The sequence below is a fragment of the Platalea leucorodia genome (assembly GCF_965183815.1).
Source record: "Platalea leucorodia genome assembly, chromosome: 4".
Classification (NCBI taxonomy): domain Eukaryota; kingdom Metazoa; phylum Chordata; class Aves; order Pelecaniformes; family Threskiornithidae; genus Platalea; species Platalea leucorodia.
In genome coordinates, this window is record NC_138826.1 from 54,466,624 (window position 1) to 54,483,954 (window position 17,331).

At 41.8% G+C, this 17,331-nt stretch overlaps 1 protein-coding gene across 7 annotated transcripts in view; it reads right to left on the bottom strand.

Annotated features, from left to right (window-relative positions):
* SOX5 (SRY-box transcription factor 5) overlaps positions 1-17,331 on the bottom strand; it is a gene marked incomplete at its 5' end in the record, with an annotated part of 291,635 nt that overhangs the window by 145,993 nt on the left and 128,311 nt on the right. For 6 of the 7 annotated variants that reach the window (XM_082308710.1, XM_082308708.1, XM_082308706.1 and 3 more), the window contains one exon: positions 12,634-12,720. The exons of the other annotated variant lie outside the window; for it this stretch is intronic. In XM_082308710.1, coding sequence (XP_082164836.1) covers positions 12,634-12,720 — 87 coding nt within the window. The remainder of the gene's footprint in view (positions 1-12,633; positions 12,721-17,331) is intronic. 7 annotated transcript variants of the gene reach the window in all.

Sequence of the window (17,331 nt, forward strand, 5' to 3'; positions counted from 1 at the left end):
AAGCTTTAGGAAAGGATTAAGGCTATCAGTGTCTATGCCTCCTCTGAAAATAGCCTGCTTTTGGGACAACCCTGCCACACAAACCTTTCTCAAACACAGGAAGCATTTTTCTGCCAATGTCACCAGTGCTCTCCAAGTGAAAAAAAAAAAAAGAAAAATTGGCGACTACACTAAACATGTTCCTAGCCAACTATCAGTCAGACATGGAAAAGAGCTACTGGTAATAGCTCATTTAGTCTACCCCCCTGCCAGTACAGGAATGTTCCCTACAATATATTTACTACAGCTTTCTAGATTGGATTGAAATGTCTGAAATGGTGAATCATCTACTGCTTTCTTTGGAAGACTGTACCACAGCCTTAGAGGTGTTACTGTTAGGGCTCTTTGCTCAATAGTTAGCTTAATTGACATTCACTTAATTTCAACCTTGCCCTCCCAAGCAGCATCCCATTTGCTACGTCAGCCACGTCCAAGCCCTTAAATGCATTTGTGGACAGCCATTTATGAGTGGGGAAACACTAAGAATCAACATTTTCATATAAAGGAAATGTAACTTGATTCACTTTTTATTAAGATGCTAGAGATCTATGTGAAAATATTCTCATCACATAACAAAGAACTAAAGCAGAATATTCTCAGATATAGTCTCCAAAAAACCTGTGGTACAAGCTGGAAACTAGAGAAACACACAAACAGAAACCGTAGGACTTTAAACCTCTTCCATTAAAAGTTGTGAGAAAGAATGGAATCCAGTGCTAAAATACTAACACTGCTGAAGAAAACACTTTTAATTTACAATTTTTATTTCAAACATTGGAGACAGAGAACTGCTACAAGTAATGCATTTGCCACCTGGCCATACAATTAATCAGAAATTTCTATTGCCACTCTTCCATCCTTCATTTGTTTTTCCCTAGGAGAAAGGGTGGAGTGTTTCCAAGTGGTACAGAAGAATTATTCTAGAAAGCAGCCCTTTCCTTGTCCTGTCCACCGCTAGCATGTCCGCTTACTGTAATGCTCATCTAACAAAGACTATCAGTATACTGATACTGGCAGTATAACACGCTGGGCACGCTGAAACCTTTGAAAACGAAACATTTTATTTATTTATTCAGCAGATATTTTATTCCAAGCTTTTACTGAGGGTGGGTGTGCACGCGAGAGAGAGGGAGAAAGCCCTCGAGAGAGAAGGAATACACAGGATTGGCTTAGTCCTAATGTTAGGGTATGCAAAAAGAAATCACTGTCAAATAAACTGTTCGACAAATACACTGACACACATCAAAGATCTTCAGCCAGTACTGGTTCATCAGTGTATTTTGAGCTCCTACAGGAGCTTTCAGTTGGGAATCAAAAAGCACTTTGTAAAGTTAAATTAATCCCCACCACACCTTTGAAAGGTGGAAAAATGTTTCCATATGTGTAAACTGACAGACAGAGGGGTCACAGAGTTACACCGGCAGAAAAAGAAATGTTGATATCCAGCCCCGTGCTGCAAAGCTCAGGCTGCGCTTCCCGAGAGAGAGCAGAACGCTCCACGTGCCACCGCCCTGACTGCGACACGAACAACTGCACACCCGCGGGGCCGTCCACCTACCGCCGTTTCTTCTTTAATCTGATTTACCTAGAGAGGAGGAAAAAAAAAAAAACTTCGTCCCCGGGAAAACAACAGCTTTATTTGCATTGCAGGAATGAGAGGAAAGTGTGGATGAACTAAGAGCAAGCAGTCAGGGCAATGAAGTGCCGGTGCAGACGCCAGAGGTGCAGGCACACTGCGGCCGTGCACCTGGGGACAAATCCACCAACCTCAGTCTCTTCATTATTACTCAGTTTTTAAAGAAACTTCAAGATGCCCAAAAGAGGTGCTTTATGAACTAACTTAGTAAGTACAATGAGTAATTCCTTTGGCTTATAAAACTGGAGTGGAAGTAGTCTGACAAAAGGCAGCCTGCTTGCATTGTATTTCTTGAGCAATTTCAGTTTCCTAATAAACCAAAAGGGAGTATTTATCACTGTTGACTTTTAAAACAAATCTTTTGTTGGAGAATACTTCCTGGAAAACATGGCTTAGTAGGTACTTTATTTTCATGTGATTAGCCTGTCCTTCCAATAACTTCAATAATACTTAATTATCATTTCAATTCCTTAAGGCATCATTCCTTGCAAAATAAGTACTCGGATAGCCATAATCTCAAATGACCTGCACAAAACCAGAGGCAAGAGAGATCAGACGCGTGGGTCTACTGGGAGACGGTGAGTTTTGGGGTAGAGTTCCCCTTGCCTTACCCACACATCTATATAAGCCCCACTGACGATGAATCACAGATCGTTTTAAGGTTTCTTGCAGACAACTGGTGGCTTATAGAAGTGTGAAAATTAAAAAGAAGAAAAGTACTTGAATCAGACTGTCTTGATCATAACGTAAAGTGTTTACATTTAGTTTAAGTTTTGTATTTTTTTTATGTTACCCTTTCTACCTAGCATGCCTTTTCTGTAATTTCTTTTGTGGAAATGGCCAACGAAACTGCCATTTCACAATTGCCATTCATAAATTACTTAGTTTGCATAACAAATGAAGGCCAAACAATACTTGATGTTATTTATTTAATGGTGAGTTGAGGGCAACAGCTTGGTCACTACCTAAGTACCTTCAGTGATAGGAATTTCTTCTGGTGTATTAAAACGCACTTCAGAGTTAGAGCACCAGTTGCCATTTTTATATCCCTTTCTAGATGCTGTACATTGTGGGTAGGCAAGGATGGTGGATTTCTGTCCTATCATCACTATTTTCTCTCTGTTAACCCACAGGAGATCTAAACCTTTATCATCGTGTGAAGTGTCTCTTGGCAGCTAAGGGATTTCCATTTTAAGAACTGTAGAGCTTACAGGGCGAAACGAGTCAGTATTTTAAGCAACCACAACACCAAAGGCATAAAGACAGTTGCTTAAATTATGCTACTCGGGAATTAATGAACGATCCCCGTGGCTGCTAACACTGCTAGAACTTGGGAGGTGGTGCAAACCTCAGTGAGGATAAGTTACCAGCCCCAGCAACTACCTTCAGCTGCTTCGTTATTAAACTCACTTAGAACTGCTCCGAGTAGCACAGAGTTGGGAACGGTTCTGGAGCTGGCCTGTGCTCTCCACCCAGCATCCGTACGGCTGCAGTGCTTTCACTCTAGCCATGCAGTGTGGCTGGGAGAAAAAACAAGTGCCCATTATTGCAGTGTACAACTTGACAGCAAGCTAGACCTACTTCACACAGGCATTGAGTGAGGAGTGAACGGAGAGTGGCTTACATCAATGACTGCCTCAAAAATTATACTTAATTACCCTCAGATCCACAACAAATAGATATTGCACATTTTATGTTTAACAAAGCTTTTAACCACCAGACCACCTGCCTTTCAGGAGATTGCTGTAGGTGCTCATACTGTTCTCTCTGCGCTCTATCACTGCAATGGCAAAACGTGGATTTTTCACAACTTATCAAAACAACTCAGACAAGAGAGCATCAAAGTATACACCACAGGTTGATAAAGTGAATGGCCCAAGAAAAGATGCTTTCCAGATGCGTCAGCTTATTCTCTATCACTGCAAAAAGAGATTCGGAAAGAAAGAAAAAAAAAAACATGTTTGTGGATGCAACACCCACAGCAGATGGCAATAAAAGAAGACTCAAATTAGTGGCATTCTGTATCGCCAAACCTAAACTTCATCTCAGATCAACACTATCCATAATAGTGTTTAAGTAGTAAAAGAAATTTACTCAAATGTGAAATAAACTATTACACATTCTTAGTTCTGATTCACAGTCTCAGACTGGCAGTGACAGTAACATTTTAATAAACATTAGAATGAAGACACCAATATGACCAAATGACACACTTCAAGTGAGAAAACGAACAGGAGAAACCTTGGCATATCCACCCAAAACAGAACCAAAGCAAAAAAAAGGCAGAGAAACCGCTTTTGCGATCAAAACAGTAAATACTTTATTATAATTTATTAGACAGAATGAGAATGTAAACGAGAAATTAGGAAAGCCAATATTTTCTTTAACAGGCATTTTAAGCTTTTGCTGCGAATGCTCAAGCGATGAGAATGTTTGCTTGCAGCCAGCCTACGGATCTGCTCGCAGCCGCGCAGCACCCAGCGTATTCCGCAAGGGGCAGAGCGGTGGCAAGGCTCTCCTCAATCCCTCTGACATGTCTCAATTAAACTGCTAGGGATGTTATCAATCAGGGGTGCTTGCGTGCACGCTCACGCACACCCATACAGACAGTGAAATTTATCCCCCGAGTCAGCTTACTATCAAAGTAATTACGTAAATAGCTTTTGAACTGTCAGCATCTGTCTTTCAAAGAAAAATCAAAGAAAACAATGTGCAAGTACAAAGCCTGGAAGACACAGTAATATTGTATTACGTTCATATCATTAACTATGGTTACAAAAGAAAAAAAAAATCCTCCTGTATCTACAAAGCATTGTGGGGAGAAAAAAAAAAAAACATTAAATGGAAATAAGAATATTTTGAAGTACTCAGCATTCAAATAATGTTAAGATGTATAATAATAATTAGAGTATGCAGTATAGAGCATTTTTTAATTTCAAACGATTAGCTAATTGATCTTCTTAAAGACTGTGAGCAGGTAGAAACGTAGTGGCAGAGGCATGAAGTTTTTAGAAACCTGCCTAAAGTCATTCTTAACTTTATGCGCTGTAAGCCCTTTTATTGCTGGCCCCGCTAAAGTCATCAGCAGAGCTCTATCAGTAAGGCCAGGAATTTCCCCACTGACTTCAACAGGGATACATGTTATACAAATGATTAAATCTTTGCTTGACCTGGTTTGATACCAGGTACGGTTCTAGCTAAAGGGACCCTACAAACAAAGCAATTACTGATGCCATCCAACGAACAAAGCGACAGAACCATGCTACAACACAGTTTCTGTGTAACTTTGCTGTGATGTAACAACAGTGTGGTGAGGACAAAACTACAACCCATACACCAGCTAAAAACTGAGTCGTGTCCAAGCATTTTCTGCAGTGATGTGTTTTTTTCAATGTGGTTTTTAAGCTAGGGACGTAACAGTTTTGATATAAAAATGAAAAAGAGCCAATAAGGAGGTTTTTCAAACTGAACAGCCTATTAACTAAGCTGTTCTCCAAAGAATTAAACTCCTGCTAGCAGTAAGATTATTATATCCAAAGAATAAATATCAGCAGTCCATAAAATAAGTATCTTTTATTAAGAGTTTTATTCCAGTATCTATTCTTGAGAGTTTCATTCTCATCCCATTGTCAACTATTTTTCTTCCCCCACCCCAGTTTTAACTTTGCTCTGTCACATGAGATATCCAAACCCAATATTTCTCTGCTCAGTAAGGCAATCGGGAAAGTAAACTAGAGAGGCCACATAGTCGTCTTCTACTTAAAAGCAAACTAATCTTTGTCATGCTCCCCTTAAAAAAAAATCTATTTAAAACCTGATAATAATTTTAAAGAGGAGTATTCTCCTGGTGCTGCACCGACAGCCGTGCTGCTGACGTCACCCGAAGTTGTATATGTGAGGCAATGGGGAGCCGACGTTACGTGCCTTCAGGAAACGTAGTCTGATAAACAGACCTAACTGGCTGAGGTAAGTTCAGAATTTAAAATCTTCTTTCCTCTGTCTTTGAACAGAAATGTCAAATGTTTATGACCAAGGAATGAGTATATACTTTGAATTATGTACTTGCTCGTGTGTATTTGTGGGTGGATGTGGGTATGTGCTTGCGCACGTATGCAAACTCCCCTTGATGCTTCCCTAATCAATACTTCAGAGAGTGTTTTATTATGGACTCGCACATAGCTTTTCAGGCCAGTAAATCTCGGAGCTGCCAGGACATAAACATCTAAAAACTGGCATTTTTCATTAAGCATTTAAGCCAACTTTACTACACAATGACTGCCATCACTTACAATTACCTACCTTGCTAAATTAAATGACTTCATCTGATTGATATGGGAAGTCAGCATAATAAAAGAAAACTTTCTGACTGCTTTTTACTCAGCCAGCTGCAGCCACCAGAAAAAGAAACAAGAAAAAGTCTAGAACTCAAACGGATTTGTCTATACCTACAGATTTATGTAATGAACCTTCTCTGTTTGACAAATAAAAGTCCTTTTTAGAACAGCAAGCTAGAAGGAAGTGAGTTATTTCAGCATACGGACAGTCTTAATCTTTTAGGTTTCAGTGGAAGACTTCGCAGAATGAATAAAAACAAATGATGAACAATTACCATCTTTTGCCATTACTACCCTCAAGAATTAATATTCTGTGGGGACAAAAACTTAGCCGTCTGCTCTATAACAGACCGGCACATTACTATTTCGCAACGCTGGAAAGAAGTTGTCAGTGAATATTCTTTATTTGCTGTCAGAAAAAGTTTTGGTACAGCAGACTGCAAACAAAGCTTGGTATTCAACCAGGTTAGTAACTTATTGTCAAGGTTACAAAAGGAATAGACATTTGTATTGAGACTATTTCTCAGAGGTTATTCATTGTTTTACTGTCTAGACAACAAGCTAGAACTAGGCTAGAGAAATAGCATTTGCTGCTGGAATTCTATGCAGCAGCAGGAAAAACAGTAAAAAATATGTATGTGCATGTATATTTGCTTTGTTTTGACAAACTGGTAATTGTAGCTCAGCAACATTCATCTCTACCAGGCACATCTTTCAGGTCATTTTAGTACAAAGAAGAACTGGTTTAGGTCCCTTTTGTCATCCAACCCTCTGGACAATTTTTAAATACAGTGGTTTGGCCTCCATGTGTTCAAACAAAATAAAGCCATTGGCATTTGCTACTTTAATAAGTTCTGTTTTATTCTATTTATTCTATTAATAATCACTCTTAAAAATAAAAGTTGTGTTTGATTTAAATAGAACCTGATTTTTTCTGATCAAATTGAGTATCTTTACGTAAAAAAAAAAAAAAAATCCGGAACAGGACGAATTTGCTGCTTTGTCACAAATTCACACTTTTTGCATCGTAGATGCTTTAAAAAAAGATTCCTCCAACCCTCCTTCCACAGATACTACCCTCAACTAACCTCCGGCTCTAGGGTCAAATAGGAGCAGCTCCATCCAGTCACAATCTCCATTTCAGGCTTTCATTTGGCCTGAAAGACGTTCTGCGTTGGTGTGGCTCAATTGGCACTGTCTACTTCTCTGCAGCCTGAGAGTATCATGTTGCATTGTGATCAACCTCCACTATTTCGGCAGCTGCCAAATTTCCTCTCAGAACTTAGGTTCCCCTGTGTGCCACTGGGCAGGTTCCCCCCTCTCCCAGCACTTTTGAAATATTAACAAAGGACTAAAGCTCACTCTCAGTGATTTGCTACTATTAAACACCCCCGAAAAATAAACACAGAAAAGAAGATACTGAGTAGGTTGCAATAAATATTGAATTTATCACAGTTAAAAGCCAACATCCAGACATATCTTACCTCCTTCACTTATGACTCTCTCACCCTCCTTCTCTCCCCACTCCAAATACAATACTATCCACAAAAAATGATGCAGAACGTCCACATCTGACACAAGTTTGCAAACGTTTTTCAGGCATTAATTTGCAAATGCAAAATTCGCACAGCTCCTAAGAAAGTGTGCAGCCTTCATACATCTCCTGGAGATCTGTGCTTTATTAGTCAAAGGTTTAAACCCAGTGTATTCCCCATGAATAATCTCTCTCCCCTTCCCCCTCCTTCCTCCTGTCCACATCTAAATGCAGAATCCCCAGCTTCCCTGTCTTCAGTTTACAGATTATGCGATCCAAAGTGTCACTCACTGGATTACTGCACATAACCTGAGCACCACCCGAAGCTTACTTGTCTTCAACTTGTCCAGCATTACTTAAATGGAATTATCCGTCACAATCCATATACCGAATCTGCATAGCCCACTTATCTCAAGATTCTGTGTGTCACCTACCAGATTATCCATTTTAATCCATACATTGAATCTACATAACATATGTCTTTAATTCATGGGCTCTGATGAGCTATAGTATTGCTGAATGGATTATTTCCCTTTATCCATTATTGGCAGTCGTAAGACCGTTCACTGCATACTCTCTCATGCCCCATCTTCCGAACATATAAGCAAGATTAGAGTCTTCAACAAACACAGCGCTATCACACATCAAACACAGCTTGATATAATACCTGCACTGATACTTCACGTAACTTGGAATCCAGTTTCTCGCACAAAACAAATGTCTGTGTTATCATGCATTAAAGATTAGGATTGGTAGGCTAATCTTGCTTTCAATTACACTCATAAATCTGTGGTTACTCCAGTACAGTCTTTGGAGTCACCTAGATTTAAGTGGCTACAACAAAGGGCTGAATTTACCTTAATGATGATCCCTTTCACAGTGAGTGCAGAAAACACTTCACCTGAGGTGTTTAGGAACTAACCTGTACAACAGAGAAGGATTTCCAAACAACAAAAAAATATCAGGTTCAGGCTTGCCCGGTCTTTCTTGAAAGATTCAGGCGCAATCACTGTTAACAATGCCATCACTTTAACAGAAAACCAACTCAGAAAGATTAGAAACAAAAGTCAGTTTAGCCTTTTGTTCCACACACCTATTCAAAATTAGCTAAGTGGGGAACATATAAAATATGTATTATTATTTCTTGACAACTCTCGATAAGTGAGAGATGGACAAGATTAGCAGAAAGGCTTTGTGTGGTACACCCAGGAAGTTTTAAAAAGAGTTCTCATCATGGTTAAAGCTGCCTCACTCACACCAGCATTAGCAAGACTGTGCATCTCACGATGCATCTGGCCACCTGGGGGGCCAGCACCGTTCTCTGAAGCCTGCTCAGAGGAGGTCCAACACCAGTCAAACAGAAGTTTCATGTTCATTTTCTAAGTATAGGGATGGCCACTGACATTGAAGAGCATGGAAATAAATTTCCTATACCTTTTCCTATCAACGGTCCACCCTACCTGCTGCACCTGCTGCAGTCGGTAATGTTGCTTTGGAGGAAAGCAACTACTTTCACCATGCAATGTGCAGGCATCAGGCAGCTACGCTGGAAGCAGAAAGGGGTATTATTCTCCTTCCTGTAGATGATCGGTTTGAGACCTCAAGTTCTCTCTGCTCCACTGAATCCAATAAATTGCATTATCCATGAATAATCCAGAGGCCTTTTGAGCCCTGTTCTTGAATATGACGGATATAAGCAAGTTTGAACAGGCTTTAACCAATTCAATATACAGATTTACAGATTTATTTTAAAATATTTCAATTTAACGGCATGTTTTGTGGGTTCTACTATAGACTGACTTGTTTTGAACAGCGTAAAAATTCCATGGATTTCAAAACAAAATTTAAGAAATCTCCAGTGTCAAACTTGTATTATTTACTTAGCCCCCTCTAAACAGAGGCATTCGAGTTAAAATTTCTACAGATACGACAGGTTCTAGAGTCTGCCCCATTTTAAGAGTATTCCCTTGCAGTACCTCTCAGTCAAGCCCTGAAATGAAATATTACATTTCCTTTTCCATTAGTAACTGGACACATACAGATCCTTCTAACTGTGATCTTGAAGTTTGCAGCTAGACCTCTGCAGATACTCAGTGATGCTTCTCCCATTTTACAGGCATGATGAAGAAAGGGGGGCTAAAAGTAGCTGCCGGAAGTAACACAGCAAGTAAGAGGAACGACTGAACACAAAACATAGGAGTCTGGTGACTTCCAGCCATTCACCAACTGCCCTATCTTTAATAAAATACTACTGCTTTCTAACTGAAAAGAAATAACACTAATAGAAAATAAAGTCTTCCGCTTCATCTCCCTTTCTTTTAATCTCTCCCAGAGAATAAAACTCAATAGTAATAACACAGACTTGGGCATTAACAATATGTAGCCTGGTGCTGAGACTTTAGCACATGACGTACTAAAACTCCCCCAGATCTAATGAAAAACACAATGAAATTTTGAACAGTTAAATGGAAAAAGCTATTCAGTGCATAAGACAGTTGGGCAGTACAGCTTCTAGTGCTGTCCACATTCCAGGGTGTATTAATAATAAGACACTACTTGTGCGGGGTTTCCAAATATCACTAATAGAGAAATGAGGAAAAAAAAATGCAGCTGCCAAGCCAAATATAGAGAGAAGTCAATTAGAAAATCACAACTGGAAAACTTAATAACTCTACATTCCTAGAAAAGGACAAAAACGTTTCCTAGCGTAATGTATGTGTGTTTGCACACGCATACGTGAGTATAACCCAGCTCAACTTGCACACCTTTCATGTTGCCTCACTAAATACAGCTGCAATACAGCTGAGCCATTGTTTGCTGGCCGTTCATGGCTGGCGGTGCCACGAAAACCGCATTCCTGGGCGCTAAATAATCAGCCTGCCTGACCCCCCAAGAACCTGTAAGTCAAATTCATTTACCCCCAGAGGGCAATGCTCTATTGTATCCTCCCTCCTTTCTAGCCACCTAGGAACAATGGACAATAATTGCAACTGTCACGGCAGTCAGTAGGAAAAATAAACCAGCGCCTGTTTTCACAGCTTACTGCCAAACCTGATCCAAACACCTAATAACCATGCCCCCAACCATAGAACCACAGTTGCACTAAAAAGCCTCAGATGTGAGGCCTTTGAACAGAGCTACAGAACAATAACTCTACTTGTGTTCAAAATACGAAGCTAAAAAACAAAAATTAAAGCAAAGAAAACTCTTCTTTGAGGCTCCCCATCCTCCCCCCGGGCAAGACTGAAAGGACTGTTGAATTTCTTTCGTGCTAGCATATAGCTGCTGCTGCCGCTTTCAAGTTTCACTTGTGAAAGGGAAAGAGAGGAAGGGAGAAAAAAGATTGCCCTCCAACAGAACAAGATCATAAGGACTGGGAACAGACCGCCTTCTCAGTGCGCAGCACTTTTCAGAGCAGCTTTACCGAGTCCAAAGGCAGAGCAGAATCGCTGGGAGTCCTTCTAAAGGCTCCAGCCTACCAAGAGTTAACGAGGCTCCAGACAACATGCAAGAACTGCCGAAATACACACCCAGAAGTGGATAGGAAAGCCGCCTGTGTACTTTGGGCCTGAAACATCTTAAAGATTCTTCAGTTCACGGCAGACGATGATGTTATTTTAAAACAATATGCTTTTAAAAAGCAGAACTCGCAGATAAGCCCGGTGGCTACCCTACCTCTTTATGACCTGTTGCTTTACGCACATAGAGAAAACTTGCTCAGTGGGAATAAAGAACCCAGGGTTCGGCCCTCTGTTATAATAATAATAATAATAATATCTCAGCCTACTTGGGGCCAAAGCACTATATTCTGTTTTAAAGTTATTCTACATATGTAATGAATACATATTTTTGAATTACAGCCTCTTAGGGAGAAGCGAGGGGAAGCAAGTGGCATACTTTCCTACTTGTGTAAGTCAGTGGACTAGCGCAAACTCATGCCGGTGGCTTACTGGCGACAAGCTGGAAGGCACATATAATTAAAGTAACACTATCTTTGCACATGTACCAATACGTTAACCTCTCAGAGCACATCATGTTGTATTCTTTACTGAACACTGCCCACCTCTTGTGCAGAAGGTCCTTAAACCTGCCAGGCATGAGGTTTGCGAGCCTGCCTGAATGAGGATCTCGGTATCAGTGACAACATTAGTAAGCAAACAAACAAAAAATAATGGAGAGAAATGAAATCTAGTTTGTAAACATAAAACAAGGGTTTAATTTTAATCTGATTCTACTTTCACATTTCCAAAATAACATTGGCTTTGATTTTGCTACTCCAGATGTACACTGATATAAATGGGAGAAGAATCGGAGTCACTGTTTCTTTTCAGAGTGATAATGGCTGCTCTGGAAACTAAAATTTTTGACACCGTGTATTTTGAGCAGCTCCTCATCACAGTCACTGAGGAAGAATTACAAAAATATTAAATTACGTGAAAACAAACAACTACAGGTTCCCTAAAATGACCTCACATATATAAAATGTGGAAATATCTTGGCAAAGCAGAAGCTACTGCTGCTGGAGAGTGGACAAATTTTGTCATTTTCCTTCTGGAGTACAGCTTTAAAAGAACATGCTTTAGTGCACAGATGTTGTACGCTGTCTTTTAAAATCTGCACTGGCTAATTTTGGTACCTAGAGGTATCATTACGCAAACTTTGCTCTTTTTTTTTCCCCTACATGCAGAAAAGTCAAAACTATCATCTCCATCATCAAAATCTGTCCAAAAATTAACAAGGACTTCTGACCACCCTCAGATTTCAGAAGCCGAGCTCTGCTGTACTCTGATACTACATAAGCCTGTGTTTGATACGTGAATTGACTTTTTTTTTCCAATCCAGCAATAGGAAGTGTCCTCTTAAAACACAGAACGATATATGCCACAAAAGCTTTATGTAAATTCATTCACTTAGGGCACTTACCATTTCATTTATTTATGTTATCACAGATGGAGAGCATACATTTCATTTAAGCCCCAAATTACGATGTTTCAAGGGGAGGGGAAGAGGAGCAAACAAACAAAGTTCCATAACGGCAGTGATACCTGCATATTCATTCTCAATTTGCTTTAGCACAGAAACAGTGTTACCTTTTATTTCTCCAAAGTTCCCTGATCCCATGGCAAGAAGCTTGTCTTTCCAGTCCTTTGATAGTAGCTTTTCAATACTGGGAGTTTCTGAGTGAAGGGGGGGAAAAAAAATGTAAGCAAATCAACATGACTGTCTCCACAATAGAACTCATTAAAAGTCTATCTGCTAAAAATAAGGCCAACCCTATTCTGGGCCCCAGTTCGTAATGACTTCATCAACAAACTGATAAGAGGGGAGGAAAAAGAAAAAAAAAAAATGGGGGGGGGGGGGGGGGAAGAATGTGCTTTGTCACCTGCTGTTTCAAAACCATTAGCTTTTTCCTCTTGTGTAACAAAGCCCCGGTAATTCTGTATGACAATGGGCACATATAAACCTGCAGTTCATTGTTTTTCAATTTGGTGAACAAGTTGCTGCCTATAATGGATGCCTGTCAATTCTGGGTGTTAGTCTGCAGTCAAAAAATAATTATGTTGATAAAATGCAGAGTAAAGAGAGTGAGAGAGAGAGAGAGAGAAAGAGAGAGAGAAGCAAAGAATTAGCTCCTAAATCTGCTACATGTAATTATATCCCTCTGAGTGTTTACAATTACATCCACTTTATAATGTGTGTTTAAACATCGCGTGGTGGTAAGCATACTGTGGAAAGATTTTCCGGTAACACGCACATTATAAATAATAATAAAAAGTTGGGTACGAAAAAAGCTTTAAAAGATTGCAAAATCCAGAGGGAGAAAAGGCATTGCTTAGAATGGAAACCCATTATTTGCTCATTTCAGATTCTATCACTTCCTTTAAAAAAAAAAAAAAATAAAATAAATTTGTTCAGTATTTGCAGGAAAAATGCAGCGAGGGTGTGGATGGGTCTGATATTTATGCCTGTAACTCTTGTATTCTGACCTCTTTTTGTGTAGAATTTTAATGCATAAGTAAATATAAATGCTAATAAAATTCAGAGAACATTAAACTCAATTCCAAACAATGTAATTGTATATTCTTGTCAGCATTTAGATGGGTACACAATTACAATAGCTTTCAATCCCACGATTAGCACTGCATTCAGTTAGAAAATGGAGTGTACTAAAAGATAAGTGTCCCAGTATGCGCCATCTAAATAACAATACCCACACTTATTATCTGGATCTAAGACATATACTGCTATTCTCCACATTTGTGTTTATGTGTATTTGTATTTGTTCAGGCATTTGTTTACCCCCTACCAGGAGCATAAAGGGAGTACATGTTAACTTATCAAAGGGACCGTCTGGCCTAGAGACCATACAATTATTAGCAACTGGTTAATTTTCCCCACAGTAAAAACCATTACGAGCAACCTTCATTATCTCGTTTGGCTAATTCTGCCTCCTTCCTTGAAGCCCCAACTTCCAGCTCGGGGGCGGCAGCGCGGCCCTGCCGTGGGGAGGCTCCCCGCCGCCCCACGCACGCACGCACGCACCCACCCGGGAGCGCGGCCCGGCCGTTCCCGCCTCCCCGCACAGCCTCTCCCGCCCCGGGAGCCCGTTACACCACCGGCGCGCACTGCGACGTCCGCCTAGGAGGAACGACGCCGCGGTGGGCGCAGGGAAGCCCTCCTGCCTCCCGCCCGCCCACGGGCGCAGCCCCACGCATGAGTCTCGCTGGGCGCTGACAGCGCAGCAACTCGCCGCGTCCCGTTTACAGCAGAAGAGATATATTCCCCCCCCCCCCCCCACGTTTTTATACACCCCGATTTTCTCCTACGCAACGGTGCGCTTCCCGCCCCTTGCGCTTTGGCGGTGCGGGCCGCCCGAGCCCGGGTTTCCCGTGAGGCGGCCGAGGGCGGCCGCCCGCCCAGCGCCCGCGGCGGGAGAGGCTGCGCGGCGGCCGGCGCTTCCCCGCCGGGGCGGGCGGTGCGGGGATGCCGCCCCGCTCCAGGCACTCGCGCCGCTGCTGCTCAAGTTTGTGCGTCCCCTGTAAGCACCCACGAAGGAAACCATTTTTCCAAACATATCTGAATAGGTCAAATACACGCCGCCGCTTGCTTTTTTTTTTTTCTTTTTCTTTTTCCTCCTTTTTTTCTCCCCCCTGCGCTTTTCAAAAAATTCTCGAGTAGCGTGTAAACAGGCCAGAGCAAATGCGGTATTTGCAGTAGAGGGCTGTCAGTCATTAAAAGCTAACAAACCTTTGCAAAGCAGGAATGCGGCGATAGAAATCCATTGTGAGCTGACAATAGGCTCCAGAGCCTCCAGGCACCAAAAGCAGCCCGTCTTACTTTTAAGCCTATTGTCAGCAAAGTCCACGACAAAGCTTTTCCCCTGCAGCTAGACAAAATATTCGCCGCGGTGCGCTCGTAAAGAAACAGAAGTCTTCTGTCTAACTTCCCGCGTTAAAGCAACAGTAGCCGCTGCCCGGGCCGCGGCCGAGCCCAGACCCAGACCGACCCCCCCCCCCCCCCCCCCCCCCGGGCTGCCGAGGCGGGGGCGCCGCGCCGAGCCCCCCTGCAGCGCCCGGGGAGCGGCGCCGGGCCGGGGCCCGGTGCTCCTTCGCGGGGCGGGGGGGGGCGGCTTTGTCGATAAAAATGGTCTTGGCGGGGCGGCAGAGCCCCCGCCGAAGGAGCGGCCTTAGCGATGGGTCCCCCTGCAACCGGACGCCGCCGGCGGTGGCGGGGGAGCCGCGACAAACAAGGGGAGAATAATGAACGCGGCGGATGGCCATGTATCAGTGACTGGATTTCTGCGAGAACGGTAAAGATCTCAGTAGGAAATCATGATTAGAGATGTGAAAGGCCAAATGGCAAAATCCCAATAGTAACAATGCATCTGTTCGTTAATGTGTGAATATGAGTAATATGAAAATTTAACACAATTATAAGCCCCTCAGCAATCCTGATGGCATAAAATAGATTGTGGTGATCTAATCGGCGCTTCCCCCGTTGAAATACGGTATGTTAACTATTTAAAATAACATTATATAGATTTTTTTTTCCTTAAAAAATCCCCATGTAATCATATTTAATTGATGCGCTAACTTAGTTTCAAACCCCTCTTGACTTGAACTGCAATTTTTACATAAGGCACTTCAACAGAATTTTGATATAGAATCAGCAAATAATTGTCCTTCTGCTAATACTTAAAAAGAACTTTAATTCTGAAAGACAATAGCCTCCCCCACCCCTCTAGCTTTACAGAGCTAAAGAGCTATATTAAATTCCAGCTAGTTTAATTCTATTATACACCATGTTAACATATTGTACTTACATAAAATATGCTATTCATATACTCAACCTATCACATTTCAGTAACTGCTCGTGAAATACATTACACACCATATCTTGGAAACAAACATTTATTATGTCATTTATGTACCCCATTAAAAAAAGATTTGAAATTTACACATCTTAAAAATAACTTTAAAAGGTTACAACTGTAGAGCTTTCATGAATTATACAGAAACAAAGTCATCTTTTGTTCAGCTTTTTTTTTAGACTTCATTGGGAAGATGATGCTCTCAAATTAAGACAAGAAATAAACACTGTATCTTGTTTGCCAAGCACTCGTTCTCTGGATTCATTAGAAAGTCAGTAAAACTTTTAATGCTTGCACATAGAACGTGCAGCTTGAAATTGGGAAAGGTGGCCTGCACGCAGGAGCTGCTATTCCTGATCCCTGCTCCAGCACTTGCTCTCCTCTTGCATTCACCAGAGCAACGTTCCTACATCCAAAATCTGAGCTATATTGTGACAGACTGTGGATATGCATCAGGACAGCTATGTATTATGATAATCTATATTAGCATTTCCAAAAAGCTATACATGGCGTGCTCTGCCGTTCTGAGTATCACGATTATTCAGAACGTCGCTTAATTCCATCCTCGAGAGGAACCCAGGATTAGCCCCGTTTCTCCTCCTGAGCCCCACTTGAGCTAAGAATACCCCCCATTACCTATTTGCAGTGTAGGTCCTACGGCACACAGTAAAACAACTCCAAGCCTATCCCCAGCACAGTATGAATACATCTACAAAGGAGTTGTTCATGGGTTGTTTGTGAACAGTAATTCATTAATGTTTGGGAAACATTTTTGTTCCAGTAACACTATGAAAAGCGTTAAGTGTTGTTATAGAAGAGGATTACGCGTAGGGCACCAAAGAGAAAGACCGAGATGGAAAGAATAACAGGAATCATTAAGTAAATGTTGGCGAAGTGGAGACTGACTGAATTAACAGAGATACAAATTAATCCACGAAAATGATTTCTGCTGTCTCTATTCAGCACATTTACCAGTCATTAGCTCTTTCTAGAGATATTTATGGCGCGTTTTGTTTTTCTTGTTTCACCCTTGCCTCTGTTGCTTGCATATGCTTCTTCGCATCACTGCGTATGGCAATACCCACTGGTGAACGGCCCTCCGACGGTGCCAGCCGTTGTGGCAGCAGCGCACTGGCTCCTCGGTGCCCCCCCGGCCCCGCCGCCCTCCCTCCTCCCCTCCCTCCCGTGCCAAGCACCATCGAGACTGACTCCCTCATCTACAACAATGAGACCTGGAGACTGATGCCAGCAGCCAGGAATTCTCACGCAGGCCTTCAGCGCATGGAATTAAACCGCTTTCCCGGTGGCGTAACAGTCCCACGTTAACCGCTCTGATTTGCATGTGCGGATGCACGTGTGCATCCATACGTGTTGGGCACACATCTACATATGCTGAATTGCTCTGACAGTACTGGAA